The following is a 23,836-nucleotide window of genomic DNA, read 5'->3' as shown; positions in this document are numbered from 1 at the left end:
CCCCTCTCCTGTCTAGATAACCGGTGCATGGACAGACGCTTCCTGCCCACCCGATCCAAGCAGCTCATTGCTCTGGCTAGTTTCCCTGGGGCAGGCAACACCTGGGCCAGACACCTGATAGAGCTGGCCACTGGTTTCTACACTGGGAGCTACTACTTTGATGGGTCCCTCTACAACAAAGGTGAGAAGGTCTTTCTCACACAGCTCAGAGACGAGCTAAATCCCAGATCAGATCTACACAGCTTCCTCACTCACCACTAGGGACGGTTCTGGCAGAAGAGTTTAACTGACCCTGACCCTAACCTTTTGTTAACAACAGGACCTATGAGCGTCACAGCCTCGCAGAGATTCATTGATGACTTCGGGTGGAGTGGACTAAGCTGTTAAAGGCTGTAAACATTTTGAGACGTCTTTTTCAATATGCATGGTTGATTCTTGTTTACATTCTATTAACCCTCCTAAACTTTACGTCAGAGAGGTATTGTTGTGATTCACAGGTTATTAAGTGCCACACATTAAGGCTTCTATTAACTGAGTCACAAAAATATGCAAATTGTTCATGTATAACGTAGCTGCTGTTTACGTGGCGTGTTCAGCACTGCATCAGAAAAGGTGGTAAAAAGTTAATGAACTAGAGTCTCAATGTTATGTTCCAGTGAAATGACAGGCTAGAAACACAGCTTATGAATGTGGGAAAGAATAATGTAGGGTATGGAGAACATTCTGAGGTCATTGTGGTTTTTTGCCACTGAGCTAAGATTATTTAGAAACAAGTAAACTTCAGTACTGCTGTTATATTTGGTATGATCACACAGCAAAATGTTACTATCAGCTTGAAGTGGTTTATTTATAGGTAGGTACATTCAATTTTATTTTTTTGCTCTAAATGTCCTTTCTCCATTTTCAAAGAGACCTGTGAAAATGTGGGTTTCTGGTTTCTTGTCAGGAATGTACAATGTAATGCAAAATGGGCATCTCTCCTGATTGGTACAGTACAATTGTACCTCATGTCTTGCAGATAAAGAAAGAGTGATGTAAGCTAAAGTAAAATGCAATGTGAAACTCTTGTATGCTGAAACTTCCACATTCTACGTACAGTAAAGTGTACAGTATAGAACTAGTTGCAAGATGTGAGAATTCATTTTTTAGTCACTACAGTTTAAAAAACTCAACATATCAACATATTTTGCTAGCTATACAGTATCAATCAGGATAAGCATCTGTTCATAATTAAGTCTTTAAGATTACACATAAACAGATGAATCCATGATTTCAACCTGAGTTAGAGTGCATTTCATATTATTTCTGTGGGATGCATTACCTCATATTCATTTGCATTACAAATTCACACTTATTGTATTTCCAAATACACACATTTTTCTGTGATTGTTATCCAAAGTGAACCTCGGTGGTAAATTTAATGAAGACTGTTTTCTGGCCTGCTGTTTGAAGTCAGATGATAATAATGGATGGTAGCAAAACTCTTTTAATTCTTTAATCAATGCGGCTTAAAACTAAATAACTTCCATCCAGAGTAAATATGTAAATAATGTATAGTCAGAGCTGTAAAGATGTAGTGAAGGAACACCAGGTGTCCACAACCATCAGCCTTTACAATCCTGGCAAATTAAAGAATTAAAGTGTACTGCCCATTTGCTCTTACACTTGTCAGCTCCTTCCAATGCATTGTTCCTTTTTGAAAACTAGGTTTTAAGGGGGAACGAGATCACTGGAGGAGTGGAAGGACGATCTGCATTAAAACCCATGAGAGCGGCCAGAAGGAAATCGAGGCCTTTGACTCCAGCATCCTGATGATACGCAACCCTTACAAAGCGCTGATGGCGGAGTTCAACCGGAAATATGGCGGCCATATTGGATTTGCCTCCCAGGCCCACTGGAAAGGGAAAGGTACGAGCAAGTCAAGGTCTCTCTTTTCCAGCTCTCTCGGAGTTGGGAGCAAATGTTGGGCAAACCTCAGAGGTTGCACACCTTGCAGTTCTTTCTTTTAAGAATGAATCTCAGCTGGAGTTAGGTGTGTGCAAAATATGCTCATAGTCACTGTAAAACAATAAAATATGTGCAAAACGCACATAGATATATACAGATGGGAGTGCCTGCTTTGTGAAATGGCAGTCTGGTACAGATGTGGGATTGCTGTGAGAGCAAGGCTGTAGAAACCCCTGCCCTCCCTACACATAGCTGTTGATGCTTCTGACAGGGAGCTGTGAAGCTTCCTAATCCTGGTGATCCCAAAGTTATCTGGTTTTCAGTCCAACTACTGGATATAACAGAACCCTTAATTGAATGAATGGGAGCTACAGTACATGCGCTATGAACTTTAATCAACAGTGAGACACCAACACAAATAGAAACGGAGGCGAAGTACCTTTAAACAGAGAACAGGAGGTGCTACATAATGCAAAGAATTATGGGAGTTTGGAACAAGCTACTACACTACCAATGTTGTTGAAGCCAGTGTGGTCACTGTTCTTATTTTCAAAATAGTGTTTGGGGACATCTTCAATTTGCTACCAAAACCCAAACGAGTTAGATGAGATTAGGGGTCTCCCGCCCTACTCCCGGAAAACCCCAAAGCCCCAGTCTGTTTAGTCTTATACTGTAAGTCACCTGTTTTTAAAGATTGGTGACTCCTGTGTATTATTGATGAATCAAGCAATAATCTGTTCAGAGAGCAGAAGAGAAGTCTGGTTCTTGAGGGCTGAAGGGTACTTAGATTTTAGTCCAATGTGATCTCCAAGTTACTTAATTGAACAAATCACCTCTTTATATGACTGTAATAGAATTGTTAAAGATTTGTAGAAATTGAAGATTTAATGACCAATAAAACCTGCAGGATTGGGCCTTTTCAGGACCAAGGTTGGAGACCCCTGAGCTAGATGGACCCCCTCCCATCAGGGAAATTTCTGTACTGTAATTAGATCAAATTGAGACTTTTTTTATTCTTTTCCTCTCCACTAGAGAAAATTAAGCTCTCAAGGTATGATTTTTGTAGGCTGACAGTTCGAGGACTGAAAACAACTAATTTTGTCCACTTGGTAAGTTAATTAAATCAGGGCTTTAACTCAATAGTGATACATTTCAACTAGAACAAAAATGAGCAGACACTGGGGTCACAGGAACCTGGATTAGGAAGGATGTGAAAGGGTGATTGCTGGTTTTTGCCCATTATCCGTTTATAACTTGTGAAACTCACTAGGGGTTGGCTTGCCATATAGTAAACCAATCTTTTACTTCGATAAGCTCGGGAAATGGACAAAAAATAGCTTTCAGTGCAGAAAAATAGAAACCAAAACAAAAAGCCTAGCTCTTTTATGAGCAGCTACCTTGACTCTTTCAGAAAACCCCTCCCTGCCAATATTGCCATGCAGCTGGCTGCTTACTCTTCTCAAAAGACTAGTTTCTCTCAAAAATGTCTTTGTCCCTCACTCAGTCACTTCCTACTCCCAGTTCTCTGCTGATTTGGTTTTTTGGCACTGCCCTTTGACTCTGCCCTTTGTCCTCCAAACTTTAGTTACCCAACAGGATAAACAAAACAAAAAAAACATTGACTTGCTGCATTTTAAACTGTCACCTGACCAATTGTCTTTCAGTAACTGGTCAGATGACCGTGGAGCTTTCAGGGGAATGGACCGCAGACAAGGGCTGCCATCTGGTCTGAGTCTGCTGTGCTATCATATTAGTGATGTGATTACACATACTTGGTGTAATTATTTAATTAGCTGCATAATTGTCTAACCAGGCTCTGGGGTGATTGATAGGGTACTGCATCTTTAATAAAGTGAATGTGTTATGTATTAAACAGTTAAGGATTAAAAATTTAATTAGGTTAATTGTTTAATTGACTACTGAGGTTGGAACAAAAAAGAGAAGACACTTTTTTGTGTCTTCACAAAAAAGCCACAGCATCCTTACTTCTTACTTGGTCTACACGTTTACAATGAAAGGGTTCTTATTGATACATGGATGTAAATTCAATAGCACGTTTATTCAATACCGCACATGTACTTTATATATATATAAAACTGAAATTTAATTTGATCATTCTGACTGGACCTTTTCCAGTAAAAGCAGATTAAAGCTAATATAATTAAATATTAAATATTAAATATTAAAGCTTATATATAAGGACACTTGTTATTATATCATATTATCAAGTGATAAGTTTGTCACTGTGAAAGTAGAATAATTACAGTAAGTTGCCCACAGCTTCCGTTATGTTTTTCTTCGGTTTGTTTCATGCTCAACCATACCTGGCTGCGCTTGGTATGCCACTGAGCTTTTATAATGGCTATTTATTTATTTACTTGCTTGTTTTGTTTTTACAAACGTGGGGATATTCGGTCAAGTCATGTTTTCAAAGCCAGTGTAGAGGAATCCTTCACAACTGGGTTTTGCCTCTTGTATCATGTACTGAGAGGCAATGAAACACAACAAATGAGATTCAGAACCACCTTGAAATGCAATTTTTGTTGCATTTCTAATGCCTCTCAGGATATGTGTACATCACATTGTAATTACTGTGCTGTCAGATTTAACCTCACCAGTTACATAATATTGTACTAGAACCTGATGGTCACATAAGCTATTTTTTGGTTGGATATTTTTCATGCTAGAGCTGCTTTTACCAGCATACTGTGCCCTATCTTGGCTTTTCTCGGCAAGAGGTAATGTTGAAGCTTGTGGTTGAAAGTACCAATCAGCTATAAAACACGTGGGTGTGGTCTAACTGTGTAAAAACACATCACACTATCATCAAAGGAAGTTGAGGTTTTTTAATACACAGTTTACTAAGCATACATGATTTTGGAAGATAGAGACTGCAAGAGTTCACATAAAACTTGTCATTTGCTTTAAAATATCATGAGTCAGATAGCTTATACAGTATGCTGCACCAAAAAGCCAGAAAACACTTAGCTGATTTCTTAACACATTATTCAGTTTTTGTATTTCACACATACTGTACAGTATTTGCAAGTAAAAGGATGAGAAAGGACAGCATTCAAGAAGGACAGTGTCTCAGACTCCTTGAACCCAACATGCAGAGAACATGGATATAGATCTAAATATTGTTAGTGCTGCAGTATTTAAGAAGACAAGTTGAACAACAAAATATTCAAGAAAACGCTTTGTATGGGACACTTTGATTGCCCAGTGATGAAATAATCAAGTTTCAGATACTATACTGTTAATCGGAACTTTTGTGTTGAATGGTGTTCTCACTGAGCCTGGTATCAGGTTTAGCTACGGTAAAAGGCAGGAATACCTAATAAATTATGGTTTCATTTCTAAAAAATACATGTACATTAAATACAAAATGCAAGAGCTTTGATTAGTGTCATCAATTTCTTCCAAACTTTTGATTTTAGGGCAAATTAGACAAAAGTCCCCTTCAGGACAATGTACTGTATAGGGCCATACAGTACTGTATATGTCAGGAAAAAAATGTTCAGATAACATTGACATACAGTATAGTTTGAAGTGGACTGCTGCAACAAACCGTTGCAAACTGCCTCTGCTGTCATAGAAACAACACCAGTGCATTTCTGAGGAGTTAAAATGTCAATCACAACATCAGTAATTGGGCTTGTTTAATGCTGTCCATATGTAATTACACAGCAGGACATATACTGTAGGTTATAGTCACACACCTCTGACTTATCCTAACCATCTTACGCAGCTACAACAAATAGTACACAGTAATGTGATATCATCTTTGAAGTGCAGGTGCCTCTCGATTTTACGTTAATGTTAATAATGTCGTCAGTGTGATCTGTGCAAGATACTGACTTTCTGATCTCTGCTTGTGTCTCCTGTGTGTGCAAATCAACGCCGAGGGAGTGGCCTAGGAGTTACAGTATAAGGCTGAAAATTCGTGTTTGCGAGTGCCAGTTTGTGATTTGTCAAACAATCAGCAGAATGTCTGTGATCTATCCCTTTGGAAGGTGTTCAAGAGTATTATGATAAAAACAAAAAAATCCATCAAGCGGGTAGATGCCCTTGGAATGCACAACACGTTGGTGCACCAGATGTTTTTCAGCTATCGGTATTGTGACTCAGAAACAGGATCCAAGAGCCGATTCTGTCAAATCACCCACACACTAAACCCAGTGACAACTGGGAATACTTCGCTTTTTCATGTCAATTTTATAGGACACTATAATGCACTGTGCTGTGCACAGCTTTTGTCTTGTTTTGCAAAGCTGTGCAACACCTCCAGGGAAAAGGACCTACATGAGCATTGCTCCGGGATGTGATTGTGCCTGCCATACTGTATGTGGCCACTTTTTTAAATCTGATGAATTGGAAAGTAGAAATCTGATTGATACAGAAACTAACGTAAAGCCCGCACACTCACAGGACTGTAGCTGATGCAGTCATCGCAGAGTCGCAGAGTCGCAGAGTCATCTAAGAACTTCTGCAGGTGGCACAACTTCGAGTTGAACTTAAAATCCAAAGTATAGAGGGTGAAGAAGAACGGAGTAGAACCGTCCCCTGAGGAGCATCTGTATCACTCACCACCTGCTCAGACAAATAGTTCTGCAGTCTCACAAACTGTGGCCTGCCTGTCAGATCATGGAGGCACCCACTTGCGTCTCTTCCAGTTTCCTTCCTAGCAATAAGGGCTGGATAGTGTTAAAAGTGTTAAAAGCACCGGAGACATCAAAAAACATAATCCTCACAGTGCTGCCACCCCTATTTACAGTGGCCCTGTATGGCACATGTATACATTAAATTAACATTGAGTAAACAAAATTAATAATGCATGGAATAAAACAAACTTCATTAGGTGACAAACCTTTTACTGTGGGCTCCAACATCTGAACACATGCTATTTTACATGCCAACAAAAGCAGGAGAGTTATCCATTGCAGTTTATTAGGAACTAGAAGAGAAGTTAAGTATTTGTGAAACAGTCCGCATGTTAAAAAGATATCGGTCTCTAGTTCATCAGCGTGTGGTGTTCACCCCAGTGACGAATTGTTGGGGTGAGGACTTTTCATCAGGGGTGGTCACCAGAATCAAGTGTTGCAGGGCGGAATGTTGTGGTTTCCATCAAGGATGATTGTTCCATGGAGGATTTATCATTGAGAAGAAGTAATGTGGTAGTTTAACAGTCTCCACTTGTTACCACTGTGAGCGCCATGGCCACCTTCTATCTGTGACTCACAACCCAAAACTTGATGTTTCATAGCTACGCAAGTTTGAAAATGTCTTTTTTTCTTGCAACTGGATTTTTCTGGGCCTTTGCTGCTCCAGGACTGGATTCCCAGCCTTCAGTGTCACCCTGAGCTTCACTGGTTCCTAAGGGGATATGAAATCTTTCTAATTCAAAACCTACCCATCTAAAATCGCTTGCAGCAGAGAGACTGATCTTAACTATTACCTTACTGGAAACACTAACCAAGAAATTAACCTTAACTGGAAGACTCCAAATGTGAGCCTCCTTCAACCAATTTGAAGTACAGTATCTACCACATGCAAATACGTGCATTAACCAGTGGGAACATACCAGCAGCAATTTCTCTTTCAGTTTAATTTTTTCTCTTTAACTGTGATCTTTCTAACCTTAACAGAATCGTACACATACACATGTTACAGGGCATACCTGTATATCAATAGTCCCGTAACTCCAAAAATTGAAATGATTATTTATCTTCAGCAGCTTAGAAAGTGCAAAATCAAAGGGATAAAAATGCCTAGAGACCCTCTAACTATCCCAGTCCCCTGCAATAAATTTTGTGTTAATTCATGCTTAAGGAATCTCTTAAAAAATACTTTGTTCCACGTCATTAATTTAATCTCTGTTGGGCCGTTTCAAAGTTAAGCTTTATGTGCTGTGATTACATTAGGTGATTTGTGTAGTATCTGTTTAATGAAATAAATTCAGTGCTTGATGATTCTTCAGGGATTTGACTAGTTTTACGCATGACCCAGTGATCGGGCCACCACACAGAGACCTGATGAGGAAGTCAGGTACAGTAGGATTGATATTAGTGAGACTGCAGCAGACTGCAGGTCTCGTGTTCTCTTCTATTTTTTTAACTGTATTTATGATTTATTTTCTCCTTCAAATTGGCAATAACATATGCCTTTTTTTTACTAAAGGGTCTGATGTGTATGAGTGTCATCAAACTGTTTTCTGCTTGTGATCACCTACTGTAGTTACAGCCAGAGCTGCTAGAGATGAACAAATAAATGGAGAACAAAGGTTGGGAGGGAGGAGGAGTGAGAGGCGGGAGCAGGGGACAGAAAGAGAGGCCAATCAAGAGGTGTGAAGTCAGAATGGGTGCAGAGAGGTGTGAAATGAAACTTCCAATGAATGGAGAAAATTTAAAAAAACAGTAGTCTGTCGTTAATAGAAGGGAGAATGTGTGATCCTAGATGCAGAATAATTTTAGTTTTGGTTGTCTTTCTGATGTATGAGTTCGGAAAACCGTCTTTGAGAATGCAGACGGAGAGATTAGAGTGGTCGTGGCCATCAGAGGTGAAATGAGAAACAATGGGCTTGGAGAGATCTTTAATCTTCACAGCCCTGATGTGTTCTCTGAAGCAGTCTCAGAGTCTCCTTCCTGTTTCTCCAATATAGATGGCTGGGCATTTACTGCAAGAGATACAGTAAATAAGGTTGCTGGAGGTACAAGATGCTGTCTGGGTGATCCGGAATTGTCCTGATGGGCCTTGAATGAGTGTGGTGGTGGATGTGTACTTGCAGGTGATACAGCGAGCTCTGTTGCAAGGGAAAGTGCCTGGTGTGGATGGTTGTTGAGGGCGGTCAAGGGAGCTGTGAACAAGGAGGTTACGCAGGTTTAAGCCAAATATCCACTCCATAATAGTCCACTCCATAATTACGCTTCGATCTTGGGCGTTGGCATTCCTAGTGAACTTTAAGAAGGGGGCTGTGGGAGTTCAGAACATGCTACCTAGAACTGTTTTGGGAATGTAGTCTTTTTAATAGTATTCAAACAAAGGATCTGTGAAATTCAACCTGGATACACTGTTCCCTCAGTGATGCCAAATGGGGCCTGACTGGTTACATTTGTCAGGCTGCAGCACACCAAAAGGAAAACAAATAAATTCAATATTTACTGTACTGTATGGCACAGGTGAAAAAGAATATGACATACAAGAACTGCCTAAATTAAATACAATATTACACATTATATGAGCCACTTACAAGTGAAATATTTCTCAAAGATATGATACATGAAAGGATTAACAGGAAAGATCAGAATATGAAATATACAGGTATCTTTATTTTATTCTTTAGTGGTGTTCATCTTTAGATTTTTTGCCCAAGCAAGGTATCTACTGACACTGCACTGACATCTACAGCTCTCCTCTGCCCCTGCCCCTGACCCGATCATGGACTCCAGTAGTCTCAGAGAAAGCACTCCCCCACTCTGAAAGATCATCCTCTGTCGGGGCAGAGTTTTACACAGTCTAGATTTCACGTGATGGTGGGATCACTGTTATGTTGGCACCCAGGGTTAGTGTTCATGCGACACTGTCGTGCTAATGTGGGGATACTGCGTCGTGGCACACAGGGGGACTGACAGATCACTGCTTTCCCGATATAACAATCACTACTATAACTCTCTCAGCTGCATGTACAATCAACTGTACCTATAGTATACAGAGGGTATCTAAAATATCACGTGCAGTGCATTGTTCAACTCAGTATATATTTTTCGTTTGTTTTTCCCTAGAGTGGCCAGAATTTGTGAAAAATTACGCCCCATGGTGGGCTTCCCATACTTTAGATTGGTTGAAGTATGGGAAAAACGTGCACGTGGTCCACTTTGAAGACCTCAAGAAGGCCCTCTTCAACCAGCTGAAGGGGATGGTGACTTTCCTGGGACTGGAGGTGTCTGAGGACCGGCTGCTATGTGTGGAAGGACAGAAAGATGGCAACTTCAAGCGCTCGGGGCTACGCAAGCTGGAGTACGACCCCTACACCCCAGAGATGAAGAACCTGATCAACGGTTTCATCAAGACTGTCGATGCGGCCCTGAAGGAGAGGCGGCTGCCCAGAGTGCCGGAGGACTACCGCCCGAGATGATACAGCACCGTCTTTCGCTCTCCACCCGACTTCTTCACGAAGAAAGCTTAATAGGTGGACACACTTCAAAATACTGATACGCTAATAATGAACTGTTGTTACAAGTTTGCAATACCAGTAACATGCAGCTAACACCATGCTCTATGAAGGGGAAATGATGGTTAAGAACAGGAAGCACTTTTTCTCATGTTAGGTCCTTGAGGCTCACTTATAGCACAGGACAAGCTGCTGGCATGCTTTAGGCCTTGCGACCATATTCTGCCTATATTTCCCTTTCAAACTACTTCTCAGTGCCCTAGCAACTGACGTTGTAATCTGTCAAGAGCAGGCACCCAGCCTGCTCCACGTAACAATTTAGAATTAATAAGCAATGCAGAGGACGAATAAAAAATAAACAACATTTTGAATTATTGAATACATTTAAAAATGAAGATCATAAATACAATGGCCACTTGGGCTCAAGATAGAGACGTGCTGTAGGTAGAAATCAGTGGGACTCAGTTAAGGATGAAACCACTACTTCTCTGTACTAGCTATTCCATCATTTTTTAATATTGTCATGTGATGGTGTTTCTCAAAATAGTCATGTTGTTGCCCAGTGTAACAGTGTTACACTATGACGTATAATTCCAGCACACTGACTCCTATAATTGAGGATACAAAAACATATAGTAGAAAAAATATGAGAAGAGTTGGCTTTTGACAAGTCTAGCACCTGGATCTAATGATCCAAGAATCCCAATCAAACAATTTATTTTAATCCCTTACTGTAGCATTGATATATTGATATCGATTATAGCATTGATTAAAGCCTCCTACTGTATATCCCACTGTGCAGCAGTGTCAGTAAAGAACTCCATACCAATCAGTTAAGTGATCTCACAACATTGCACAAAGGATGTAACGTCAACATTTAATTCCTCCTCAGAGTGTCAGGTTGTGTTAAGATCATGCCTTAAGTATTAGAAATCTGTAACTACTCTAATGTTATTAAAGTATCAGTATTCGGAAGTATGTCCACATGACAATTTATGGCTGATTTAATTCCAGCTGAAGTTTTTTTTCCACTCAGTGGGTGGAAAATAGAAAAAAAAAGTTATTTGAATATATATATATGTTTCTGTGCTGCTATTACCCATACATAGAACATATTTGCTCTTTTCTAAATATATATTTAAAATATTCTGAATACAAACTAAAGTATGTACACAGACCATTTACTGTACGCTTTCCGATTGCAAAATTCAACATACTGTACATGTCTTATGAAATAGATCAGGCAATGATACACTGTTAAATTGGTCAAATTCATGGTAAAAATGGTACTTTCCCAAATATACTTATTTTCCACAATATGTATGTTTTCAGTATGGGTAGCTCACTTTCAATTGGATCCATTACCAGTCTGTGACTAAGGTACAGACTGTGACTAAGAGAAAGGTATGAAGCAAGACTTTCTGGACGGCTGAGTGGGTGACTAAGTCATACTGACACATTTCTGCTCTGCTTCCTTCTCTTTCAAAGAACAGTAAGATTAGCAAACATAGTTCGCTAAGAAAAAATACTTTTTCCACTATTGCTTTTACTTCTATAACAGTGATTACATCACAATACATCCCACTCTCTCATCACCATTTTTATACCAATGTATCCACCTTACCAATGGTGGTGGAGGGGAGTCCCCATTACCTTTAAAGCGCTTTGAGTGGAGTGTCCAGAAAAGCGCTATATAAGTGCAAGCAATTATTATTATTAATAATAATTATTAGAACTTCTGTAGGTCTCTACAGGCATTCTGTTCTTAGTTCATCTTCTTCCATTATTAATTCCTTATCTTTCTAATTCCCTGTTAGAAATGTATAATCTGGATGTCACTATCCTGCTGCAATAGAAAAGATTATTGATTTCTGAATTCTTCTGGGGCATTAGTGTGTTTTCAGGTTATGTTTTCTTGTTAATATTGTAGTGGAAGATGCTCAGTTTTCAACCAAAGGCTTCCTTAGGTCACTTTTCCCTGACTTTTGTAGTATGTTAAAGTAATCTGAAGGGCTGATTTTACAACAGCACTTATGTGTTACGTTTTTTTATTTCATAAATCAAAGCCCACAGTATGGAGCTGCACATTAATTCTTAATATTCATTTTTACACTCCAGCAGGAAACTAAAAGAAAACATAAAACAAAGAAGTTCTTGTTTTTCATAAAGCAATATTTTAAATGCCAGCTTTTTCCTGGGTTAAAATTGTACATTTTTAAAAATATATAATTTTATTATTGTTTTATCCCCACCCAATGGTGGGCAGCTCGGAGCAGTGATTAGTGGTTGGAAAATTAGATATCTCAGATGACTAGTAACAGATATAATAGATACCTCTGTGATTTTTTTGCTTAAAAGCTTTGGCCAGATAGATCCATATTTATTAGTGATGGTAAATTGCCAGTTGATAAACAACTATTGTATGTTGTCTGCACACTGTCATGTGATGTGCCCACTATTGAGCTGCCCCAGTTGTGAGTGAGATGCAGTTCCCACTGACATCACTGAAAGCTCAGTACCTGGCAAGTCTCTGGACACCCTCACTGACACAAGACCCCATAACCGTGATATTGCTTATTTCATTGAAAATGAGTAAATTCCAAAAACTGGGGACAACGCAAAAAGCAATTTCCTGTGGAGTGCAATACGGCAAGTCCCATATGAACGCCGGAACAAAAATGAGGAACTGAAAACTAGAAAACCTTTGTGCTGCGTTCTTCTTCCACACTACAAATTACTGTGTTGCCTCTATGTCTGCACTGCGGAATTTTACTTTGTATTCACAAGTATGAGCATTGCAGTGAAACTGCAAAAAAAGTGAACGGGGCTCCAGATTGGTTCAATTAGTAATAGTACTTGTACAGATGACAGTTCAAGCCCTGTGGCTCAAATGTACAGTAGCTAGCCTGAGCCTGAGTCACGTCACTAGCATACTGTGACTGGAATTCCAACTGTGCTTCAATGGACATGAAGCCAAGTCGGTCAGGTTCCACTTACGTAATTCTCGATACAAAGCCTATTCCTGCAACTTATTGGGAACCTGCAGGGTTGCAGTGACAACAGTGAGAGATGCATCAACCCTCCAGTTGTTGCCAACTCTCCTGTGAGGGGCTTGCAGAGTGACTAATTCTTTTCTCACCTATAGGAATCCATTTGAACCTGTATGTTTAGCCCCCCACAATTCCCCTGAGCCCCTGTAATTGCACAGTACCCCTTCATTTTTGCACATATATTTTGCACTGTCCTTAGTAGCTGTCCCCTGAATAAGACCCAAGAGCAGAAGAGTTAACAGGAGTGTCCTGGTTGAATTCTACTCCAGGCTTATACAATCTGTTTTTTCTCAAATTTCCCCATATAGAATTCATAACAGAAGTTTGGGTTGAAGGTTCGATCCTAATTTTTGTCAACTTCTCTTCTATATACAGTATATGTATGTATTTTACACCTGGGACTTCCCTTCACACATCTCTCACTACCCCATCTGCAGCCTAGTAGCTGCTCCCTAGATCAGTTTTGCAACAGTGAGGGGGAGATTGTGACTACAGTAGCAATTCCCTCAGCTAAGTGAGTCGCCTAAATCACCTCTTGTCTTGCGTTCATTAGGATCTAACCCAGCTACTGAAAACCCAATTTTTGAAGTAGATACTTTTCCACTTGACTGGCACATGCCAAAGTGAATTGAAAATTTTTGGGACAAAAGGTACTACATAAATCCAAGAAATTATTATTCTTGTAGCAATGAATGTCATTGTCTAGAATAGTGAAGTCAGACGGAGTATTCTTGGGCTGGTTTAGATAGTTTTAACATAAAAGATTCAATCAATGTGATACTGCAACAAAAAGAAAACACGTTGTTGTGATGACATTTGAAAACTAGAATTATGTTTTGGTTTGCCTTACATAAGTTTCATTTTATTGATTTATCTAATCTTCTTCAGACAGTTTCCTTAACATCTGACAGAGTAATTAAGGCCCCAGCTTGCCAACTGTATTGACTTGCACAGTGTATGTTGAATTGATTGTGCAATTACCCAGCAATTATGCAGATATTTTCACAATTTTAGACCTCTTTGTCTCTAGAATTAAATAGCAATTTGTAATTAGATTCATGTTTCTTTGCAAATTTTAGTGCCTCGTGCAGAATAGATTTTAGGTACTTTCCATTAGTATCAAAACTCTAATTTGAAGTTATTTTATGTTTGTAAGAAATTCAAATAGCCATGTATTCAGGTACTGCCAGGAGGAATATAGAGAATCAGATAAAACAATCATGTTGAAAACTGAAACTGACCTGAGTTTAATCTTAAACTGAAAACTGGTGAAGCTGAATAAGAGGGGGTGACATTGTATGAGCTCAACATTTCATTATTAGAAGGAAAATGCAGCCCAGCACACTCCAGCATTCGAACTAAAAACAAAATACGAAGTGTCTCCCTTATGGCTTCCTTTTCGGTACCTTCTTGAACTTGAGTCGTGTAAGATTTCATTTTTTTAATTGAAAAAAGAATTGAAAAATTGTAAAAGATTAAAAGTACAAAAACACGACCCAGGATCTCACAGCTGAATCCCAGTTTATTTTAGATGGCCTTTATAGAAATCTGCCAAAACCTCACTGTGGTAAGACATGTTGTGAGCTGACCTGCAGTAAGTGATAAAACAGTTTAGGTACAACAGCAGTAAAATGCACACCAGCAGTCCCAGCGGTTACCCTAGCACAGCTCATAACACTTGAATTGAGAATCCATTTTACTAGATAAGGAGATACAATTCCCAGTAGTTCTTTCAAGAGATTCCCATTTCCACACAGAAAAAAAAAATACTTATGTTTTTTTGCTTCTGAAAGTGCTTCAGTTCGTGTCACTCCTAAAATGTTATTCAACATAAAAAGTCAATCTATGTAGCCTTTGCTCCAATATTTATACCTTTCTAACCAGAAAAAAACAGAAAAGAACCTGTGACTCAAGGAGACACTGGATAATACTTCTGCTTTATCAATCTCTTTCTAATTGCATGTACAGTAGGTGCTTTTGCGACAAGTTGCAACACAGGTACAGGTAAAGTAGGCCAATGGGCATGGAAACGAGAAAAAGAAAAACTCCCAAAGGGAGAAAATAAATCTCTGGTTGATTCCCCTCTGAGCAATGAGTCTTGTGAGCCTACAGAAAAGGAAGGTTCTGGATTTTGAATTAGGTATTTCTGGCATGATAGAAATCAGAGTAATTTATCTGGTGTAGAATTTGAGGGCGTCACTGAAGATCTAGCAACATTCCCTGTTCTTTGTGTTTTACTCATATTTCTTTCTGAGGTAAAGTAAGTGGAATTAAAAATAACTGGTGGGGAATTGCTTTTTTGTTAATATGGAATTTTAACAACCAGCTCTGCAGAGGTCACAGTTGCTAAGAGATAGTTTTTTTTTTAACAGGGATGTACTTGCTTAGCCTCACACATCCACAAAGACAGTTATGGTGACAAATTGCTCTCCATCCTCATGACCAGAGCTGAGTAACCTCTCGGGTAATCTTTTAGACTGAAAATAGTGACAAAAAAATTCAAATAAACACACACACTGTTGGGACTATTCATACAGTATGTTGAGCTGATACAGTTTGTCACTATTGAAGAATTGTGTTCCTTTCAGTAGTCCTGACTCAGGTTATGCAGGTTATGTTGGTTTTTTATGTCGCTTTAGTTAAAATTAGCTTTTGTTACCAACAACAGATCCTGTTATTCTCAAAATGTTTGAGGGCTTGGACAAAATTGGCATCTGATATTCTTTCTTTTTTTGGCTCTATGCACTACGGTGCTGAGAATGCACTGTACTGTATATTCAAACCTTTTGTGGGGTTGAGTGGAAGCAGAAAACCAGCCATGCTGTTGAAGCCAATACCCTGGCTTATTTAATGAAGTGTGAGCTTCTCTCATCAACTCACTACTAAAACCCAAACAAGTTGTTTGAGCCATTAATGTTTATGTTCTTACTTGCATGTTCTTTACTACCATTTTTCAAGACTAGCCAGGGTTTCTGTCAGATGTAATATGGCAGCTCAATGTGTAAACTATTAATTCTTGGTTACATAAAAACAAAGTGAAATGACGGGACTTTTCCTTTACAAATTTCCTGTTAAATCAAAAATACCCCCCTTAAATGACCGCAGTGAGAAGGATACAGCATATTCTAAAAACTATATTTAGAGTCTCTTTCTACATCTACCTGTATCTCTCATTGGTTTATTGCAGTAAGTCAGCTTCTCTCAGTAAAATATAACACTAAAAAAGATCAATCGATCCATGCATTGCAATTTTATTATGTTTATGAATTTTAAAAAGGAACATCTGTATATGGAATTGATCCCTCACTTCAGATACCACAGCTATAGTAACAGAAAAAAACAACTCTTCTCTTGCTGTTTTGATGAAACTGCTTTACATTTGCATAAAATACCTCCCTATCATTAAATACAAGCTTCCCTAATAATCGACTCTGATATTTTCACAATTTGAGATTCTTTAGATATGGCTTGGTTGTACATGCACCCTGCTTGCTTAAAGAGAGTGAAGTGACATGTCATGTATCACATTTTGTGATCATGGATGTGGTCACCATTTCTCTTTTCATATTCTTCTATATGTGGGTTACACAATACACTGCATTGACAACTACAGGATATTTGCATAATCCAATCTATACGGGATTATCTAAATTCAGTGAGAACAGAAACCCCCCAAATTACCTTCAGATGCATAAATAAAGGTGCATGAGGCTTTCCGATATACTGTAAGTTTAGCAACTGTTACGAATGTTGATCAGCCCTCTGTGTCTGGATTTATGTTACAGAAGGCATTTCATTGTGAGCAACTGCAGACTACAAATATTTCTTCTTTATCCTTACGTTACAGAGCCTTCCATTTAATATTACACTCCAACAAAAAAGGACATATAAAATAAAAAATAAATCTGTATATATTTTTTTATGGATCATTCAATAAAGGATTTAAAAAGATTTATAGAACCAAAATAAATGGGGATTTTCAGAGTTGTAACTTATTTTTTTGACATGGGCTACTTTTGAATGTGTCATGCTACCACTGATCTTGGCTTGGTACTATACTGGGGGGTATTTCATTGAATGTATTTTGTATGGAATGAATGTAATATGTTTTTACCAAAAACGTTAAGCAAAACAAAGAAATAAAACCCCAGAAGTATGCTAATGGGATATGTTGCGCAGTCTTGCATATTATGTTTCTGACATGCTTGACCAAATGCACATGTTCATTTCCTGAGAAAGGAAAGAAATTATCTGTTCAATTTTTATATAATGTTAAGGTATTGCACTTGCCTGGATTATCCTCAGGTTGTACCTGTAATTAAATGTTTCCTAATCTTCCAATCGAGTGTTTTGTGTCCTTTTGAAGCACACTAGAACTTTAAATTGATGTTAGCATTCTGTAAAGAGTCATCTTCTTTATTTATTCTAAACTTACAAGTACAGCAAGTGCTATGAGCATAGTTGACTTTAATACAGATTAAGTCAGAATGTTGTGACTATGAACTGAAGACATATACTGTACTTTACTGCTACATTAAGATGTCCTGATGTTCCTAAATTCTCCCTCTGCTCTCCCAGACAATGTGGAATGTCAAGGCCACAGTGTAGCAAAAAAGGTGTAGCAACTGTTACAAATGTTTATCAGCCCTTTGCGTCTACACTTCATTGTGAGCAACTGCAGGCTACAAATATCTCTTCTTTTTTCTTACATTACAGAGTCTTCCATTTAATATTAAACTCCCACAAAAAAGGACATGTAAGAAATAAATCTGTATATATTTTTATATATACCTATTCTATATCCTTTATAGAATAGGTCATTCTATAAAGGATTTAAAACATTAAAAACATTAAAAGAACATTTATAAAGTGAAAATGCAGAACTGGTGGACATTACACAGCAATCTTTGAACTGGAAGCCATGTCTTAAAATGTACCAGAGAGGTAGGGAATTTAATGAGATTGGCCTGTTATTCCTCTTAGTCTTGTGAGTACCAGCAAGAACTACTTGATGTTACATGTAGTGTGGATCTATGTTGCAACATTACACTCCATCTTCTTCCATTGATTAAGAAGCACCATGGACTGACACTCAAAATCTTACTGCAGTTGATTATCATTAAAGATTTTTTGTTTTATAAGCCACTTTTTTAAACTCCAGTTCTTCAGATGCCTTCACAAAAAAATTGGTAATATTATCCTTTCATTCTGAGTGACATTTTTTATTGTGGGATGCCGCTGCATGATAAAGAATACAGTGTAATCTACATTCCTTTCAGTGTGTGATGCTGAATTCAAATTTGAATGCTGTATTAATCAGCTTCTCTTGTGGGAGGCTTGATTGTGGGACGCAAAAAGGTCTAATCAATTTAAATTATGCATTTCAATGACAAATAATGTAAAAATAATACAATTTTAACACACCAATTTGCAAAGGAATTGAGAGTCATGTTAAAGTACAACAGGAAGGTGAAACTTTCAAACATTCCCAGTATTTTTTGAGACGCAAGCATTTGCAAACATATTTGATGTGCCATTAATAGAAAGTATCACGTCTCTCTTTCCATTTGACACAATGTTGTGTGCAGCCTAGCCTTTTCTTAAAAATAGATTTTCTAATTATTATTTCTAAGACTGTTGCTAGCAGTAGCAATGTGCCAGGGCTTTTGCATTGAACTGAATGATCGGATTTTTCATGGTAAAGTGTCAGCTGGCAAGAATATTGTCAGATAAATTTCAGAATTGTCATTTTTGCTGTTAAGAGACCTGTGGATGTTCATTGCAGGAAGGAGAAGTGAAACTCTGTTTGTTATGATGCATTTCTGTGCTGGTCTACCACAGATGCTGTGTTTACTGCACACATAAAAAAATCACCTTTTCCTAAAACCCACATTGTTTGGTATATGCATTTTAAATGCATGAATATGTCATTATATAGTGCATACTGTATATGCAATGCTTTGCATGCTTAGGAGTTTCTATGCTAATATGCTGCAAATAGACCACTGTTTTTGTGAGTACTTTTAGCTTGTGGGGTATATGCTCATTTCCACATTAAACTTCCAGTATAAATAAATCATCCTGATGGATCCTGGAGTATAACCTAAAGCATGTCTGAAGGCACCCATTGGCCAGCTCACATTAGGTATGTGAGTGTGAATCAAGGCCTTGGAAACAGATCATAGAGATGACTAATGCAGAATATTCTCAAAACCATCCAACGTCAGCTATAATCTCCCGAAGTCTGGGTGAGCAGGCCGCATTTTAACTCTATAATATAAGCTGAAAATTCATAGTTAAGTTAACGTGTAAAAACAACAGGACCCCATAATGAAAATACAGAAAATATTAATGAGATGAACTCATCAAAAAATATGTAGAGGAAGTGAAAGTCAATAGTTGACAGAGAAATTAAATATCTGTTAACTTTTAGCTTTGAAATAAAGTGGCAATGAAACTGTTCTTCCTGAGTTCTGCCAAGTGATTAATCAAAATACCTGAAGCTCATTACTTTGAAGACATGTGTGGGAAAATAAATCATAAGGATACATCTAAGCATTTCACAGAGAACTTATCCAAATACTACCCTATCTTTCTTAAGGAGTTGCAAATCCACACTGCAGCCAACATCACCCATTTCTCTCCTGTTGTTTTTAGCGCTAAACATTTGGGTTTGATAAATGTTCATCTAAGATTTGACCAGACGAAATATCAAGTGAAGTACACAGGAGCTATATTTTCAACAAGGATAAAAAAAGATTTGACTAGATCGCAGGAAAAACAGGCTTGCATGAAATCACAACCAAAAAAGCTAAATCAATTATATTACACATATATACTGTATGATGTACATATTGTATATATGTATCAGGTTCCTTTGTAATCTTCCCTGTTCAAGACTAAAAAGGTTCAGTAACATAAGATCCCTCAATTTAACTTTTCTACTTCTAATCATATATCCTGACATTTTGTTTGCCTTTTTTTTGCTTCCCCATGTTGTCTAGAGTATTTGTTCTTAAAGTGTGGTCCGTGGGCCACTGGTGGTCCGCAAGCGTGTGCCAGGTGGTCCACGGACTGCCCTAGTCATCTCTCTTAAAGCAAGTCTAAGCAGCTCCATTCTTCACATTAACTTTCTAATTAATAAAAGCATTTGCAAAATAAGGCATTTTATTCATACAAATATTAGTATATTAAATTCAATATTAATTTTAGTACTTTAATAGGTGATGATTTTTACAGGGTAAGAAGTGGACATAGGCATAGGTGGTCCACCGCATCTGTGACTTGGTGTAAGTGGTCCATGGACCATAGAACTTCGAGAACCAGTGGTCTAGAAGACATACTGTACTGTAAATGATATGTTATTTACTATAAGCCTGCACTCTTTACTGACAATGGCTCATTATGATGAAGAATCACAAAAAAACATTAAACAGATTTCATTGCTGTGCACGTACTGTAGCACACTTACTTCAGTAATAATAATAGAGCTGAAGATGTGAATGAAGAAAGGATGGACACTGAATCATTAAACTCTGAATCCTTTGTGTTTGTTGCAAGTGTAAATGTATCACAAGGAATTATTTGTCTTCTCTTAGAGATGGTTCATTTTTAAGAACCTATTTATGAAAATATTTGCCTTTATTGACACAGCAATTGTCATTTTCTATCTAGACAATGTGAGGATATTCAGTATACTGTAGTTAAAAGCACAGAGAAGAGCAAGTGGTACTCTGACAGGCTAAAATAATTGAATAAACTGAACTGAAGTTCAGAGAATAGTCCTCAAAGACTTGCAAAGTTAAATCTCTGATCCCCCCCCCCCCCACCACCACCAGAATCAACAGTGAAACACAAACCAAAGAACAAAATAGAAACTAAGGGGAAGTGCATTTAAAATTAGGTATAATAGGGACTAATTAACACAAAAGGTTGTGGGAGTTTGGAACAAACTGAGTAGTTGTGTTGTTGAAGCTGATACACTGGCTTCTTTCAAATAGCTACTCAAAATCAAATGAGATGGATGGGCTAATAGCCTCTGCTTACTTGCAAACTCTCTTATGTTCTTAAGTTCTGACTTATAGAAAATTCCAATGGCTTCTTCTCACATAACAAAATTAAGTCAACAGTTAAAAACTGCTCCCGTTTTTTACAGCAGGACAAGACCAGAAAAGCACCTCTGTTTTTGTTTGTCATGAAATGACCAAGATCGCTGTGTATCACTGCTTTTGCAAAATGGGTTGAAGTAACTTGTGATTCGTTCTGATCTACTTTTCGTACTCAAGAACTGCAAGAAATAAAAAAAGACAGCACTCTAACCTCCATGTTTAAAGTCATTCAGATTCATTTATACTGTTTTTGTTGTTTTGAAGTGCACTTAAGTATTTGAATAATGTCACTCATCCACCTTTCTTCTCCCCTTTTAAAAGGATTAATGTGTTTCTTTTTCATTTAAAAAAATTATCCTGTTAAGACACTCTTGGCACATGGTGGGTGTGTAAATTATGGACCTAGCCTTGCTGTACTGTGAGATTATTGGAACAAAGGAGTTCATGTACTGTTTCATTTCTTTCAACTTGATCACAGGAACTATAATGGAAACAGATTTTCTTTTTTTTTTTCAAACAAAGCATCAAAGAGGCTTGTAAATTCAGAAGATGATATACAGAACCTGAGTCAATTGAGTGTATGGTCATGGTACTAATAATTCAGGCTGTTGTTCTGCTTTGTAGTTGTCCTTCTGACAGCAACAGCTGTCATTTAAGTTACTTTTCTTGTCTTGTAGTGGAGCTGTGAAAGTTTCCAGGTGTTCTCCTTTTTATCAGCCTTTTTATTGGCTCTGACTAAATTAATTAAAATACTTGAAATATGGTCACATCATGTCCCTTGGGTCTTACAAACACTAAAATAATGTGCATATAAAAATTGTTTTCCTCATTTATCTATTTATGGTAAACAGTATCTCTGATTAAACACACCGTCTCTTCTTCCAGATTGAACAGAGCTTCTGAAAGGAGCTGTTTAGGAACAGATTGGAGAATTTAGATCAGCCTGTAATCCATAAGTGACAGAAATAGCATTAGACTCCCTTAACATGAACACAGATTAAATCGCAAATTTTCTGATAGAGTGATTTTTTAAAGTTAATAATTAACTGGAAAACAACTTACTTTCATTAATAAAAAATACTGCAAGGATTTGTATTTCAACTTTTCACTGCCAGACAATTCACTGGCTGTCTGGGGTGATGGCATATTCCTCAGAATTTCATTCATATGCAAATCATTTTTTAACTTGTACTGTATGTATACGCTTAGGGGTCTTGTTATACTTTCTTTGTTGTAGCAACAAAAATACAATCCTATTGCCTAAAGGCAGTACCAGTACTGATTTTGTAATAGGCTACATTCACTGAATTTAATGGCAAAGCTCGCTAAGCATATTGTTTTTCTAAAAGGAGAGAGTTTACTTCATTCTGTAGAAGTAAACAGCCCACTCAGTATTGATGGAACTGAAGTGGAAACAGTCACCAGCTTTAGGTTTTTGGGAATTCACATCTCTAAAGATCTAACCTGGACTGTGAACACTGACTCTATCATGAAGAAGGCTCAGCAGCGCCTTTATTTCTTGAGGTGCCAATACATGTGTTGGTGAACTTCTACCGCTGCATCATCGAGAGCGTCCTCACCAACAGGATCACCGTGTGGTATGGCAACACCTCTTCTCCAGAGAGAAAGGCACTGCAGAGAATGGTCAATATGGCCCAGAAGATCATCGGCTGCGGTCTCACCGAGATTAAACAGCTCTATGAGGACCGCTGCCGTGGTAGAATTCTGGCCATCACAGAGGACAGTCATCACCCCGAGCATGAGCTCTTCACCCCACTGCCCTCAGGCAAGAGATAAAAGAGCATACGGACACTTACCACTAGATTCTTCAATAGCTTCTATCCACAAGCAGTGAGACTGGCGAACACATTTAGCCATCCCCCTCGGACCACACCTACACCATCACCATCTACCTCTTTATGATTTCTTATCTATTGCACACCTCCAGTCATTGTTTACACGTCTGTATTGTTTACATTCAAACTGTCTGCATGTTTACTTGCACACTGTCTATTGTTTGTTTGTACATTGTCTTGATGCACTGTTTGCACTTTGTTTTGTTTTTTACACTTGTTTTACAATCGAGAGACTTTCTGTAAGTAAGAATTCCATTGAACCAGTACCTGTTACATATGGCAATAAAGTTCAAGTTCAAGTTCAAGAACATGTTAAAAAAAGGAAGTTGTTTTGTACAGTAAATATCAAGTTGAGGAAGTTGGAATTTTTGTCTTTTAGGAAGTAATTTCAATATTAGAAGTTTAATTTCAGAAAAGAAAAGTTAAAAAACTTTATAACAACTTCAAAAGCAAATGTCACTCTAGCAACAGAACGGTCATTTTTCTTTCCCCATTTTTTGGTTTAACACATTTGGCTATGCAATTAGCATTCTCACACAGTGCTGAGTGCTCCAAAATGTGGCTTTAGCTGATAAGGAGTGATCCAATCAACAGAACTGAAGATAAGAAATAACAAAACAACAATAAAAATGCCCACTGTTATGGGTGAAATTAATGAGGTAATTACACAGCATAGAAAAGTGTATTTTCTTCTATCACTGACCT

The 23,836-nt window shown here is 38.0% G+C and overlaps 1 protein-coding gene across 3 annotated transcripts in view; it reads left to right on the top strand.

Annotated features, from left to right (window-relative positions):
• wscd2 (WSC domain containing 2) overlaps positions 1-17,508 on the top strand; it is a 79,378-nt gene extending 61,870 nt beyond the window's left edge. For all 3 annotated transcript variants that reach the window (XM_006640219.3, XM_069182119.1, XM_069182118.1), the window contains 3 exons: positions 17-181; positions 1,708-1,908; positions 9,729-17,508. In XM_006640219.3, the coding sequence (XP_006640282.1) occupies positions 17-181; positions 1,708-1,908; positions 9,729-10,081 (719 nt within the window). In that variant the 3' untranslated portion in view covers positions 10,082-17,508. The remainder of the gene's footprint in view (positions 1-16; positions 182-1,707; positions 1,909-9,728) is intronic.
• Positions 17,509-23,836: the final 6,328 nt, after the last annotated feature.

The sequence above is a fragment of the Lepisosteus oculatus genome, chromosome 22 (assembly GCF_040954835.1).
Source record: "Lepisosteus oculatus isolate fLepOcu1 chromosome 22, fLepOcu1.hap2, whole genome shotgun sequence".
Classification (NCBI taxonomy): domain Eukaryota; kingdom Metazoa; phylum Chordata; class Actinopteri; order Semionotiformes; family Lepisosteidae; genus Lepisosteus; species Lepisosteus oculatus.
Note: the sequence above shows the minus strand (reverse complement) of the source record. Positions and strands in the feature narration are given on the sequence as shown.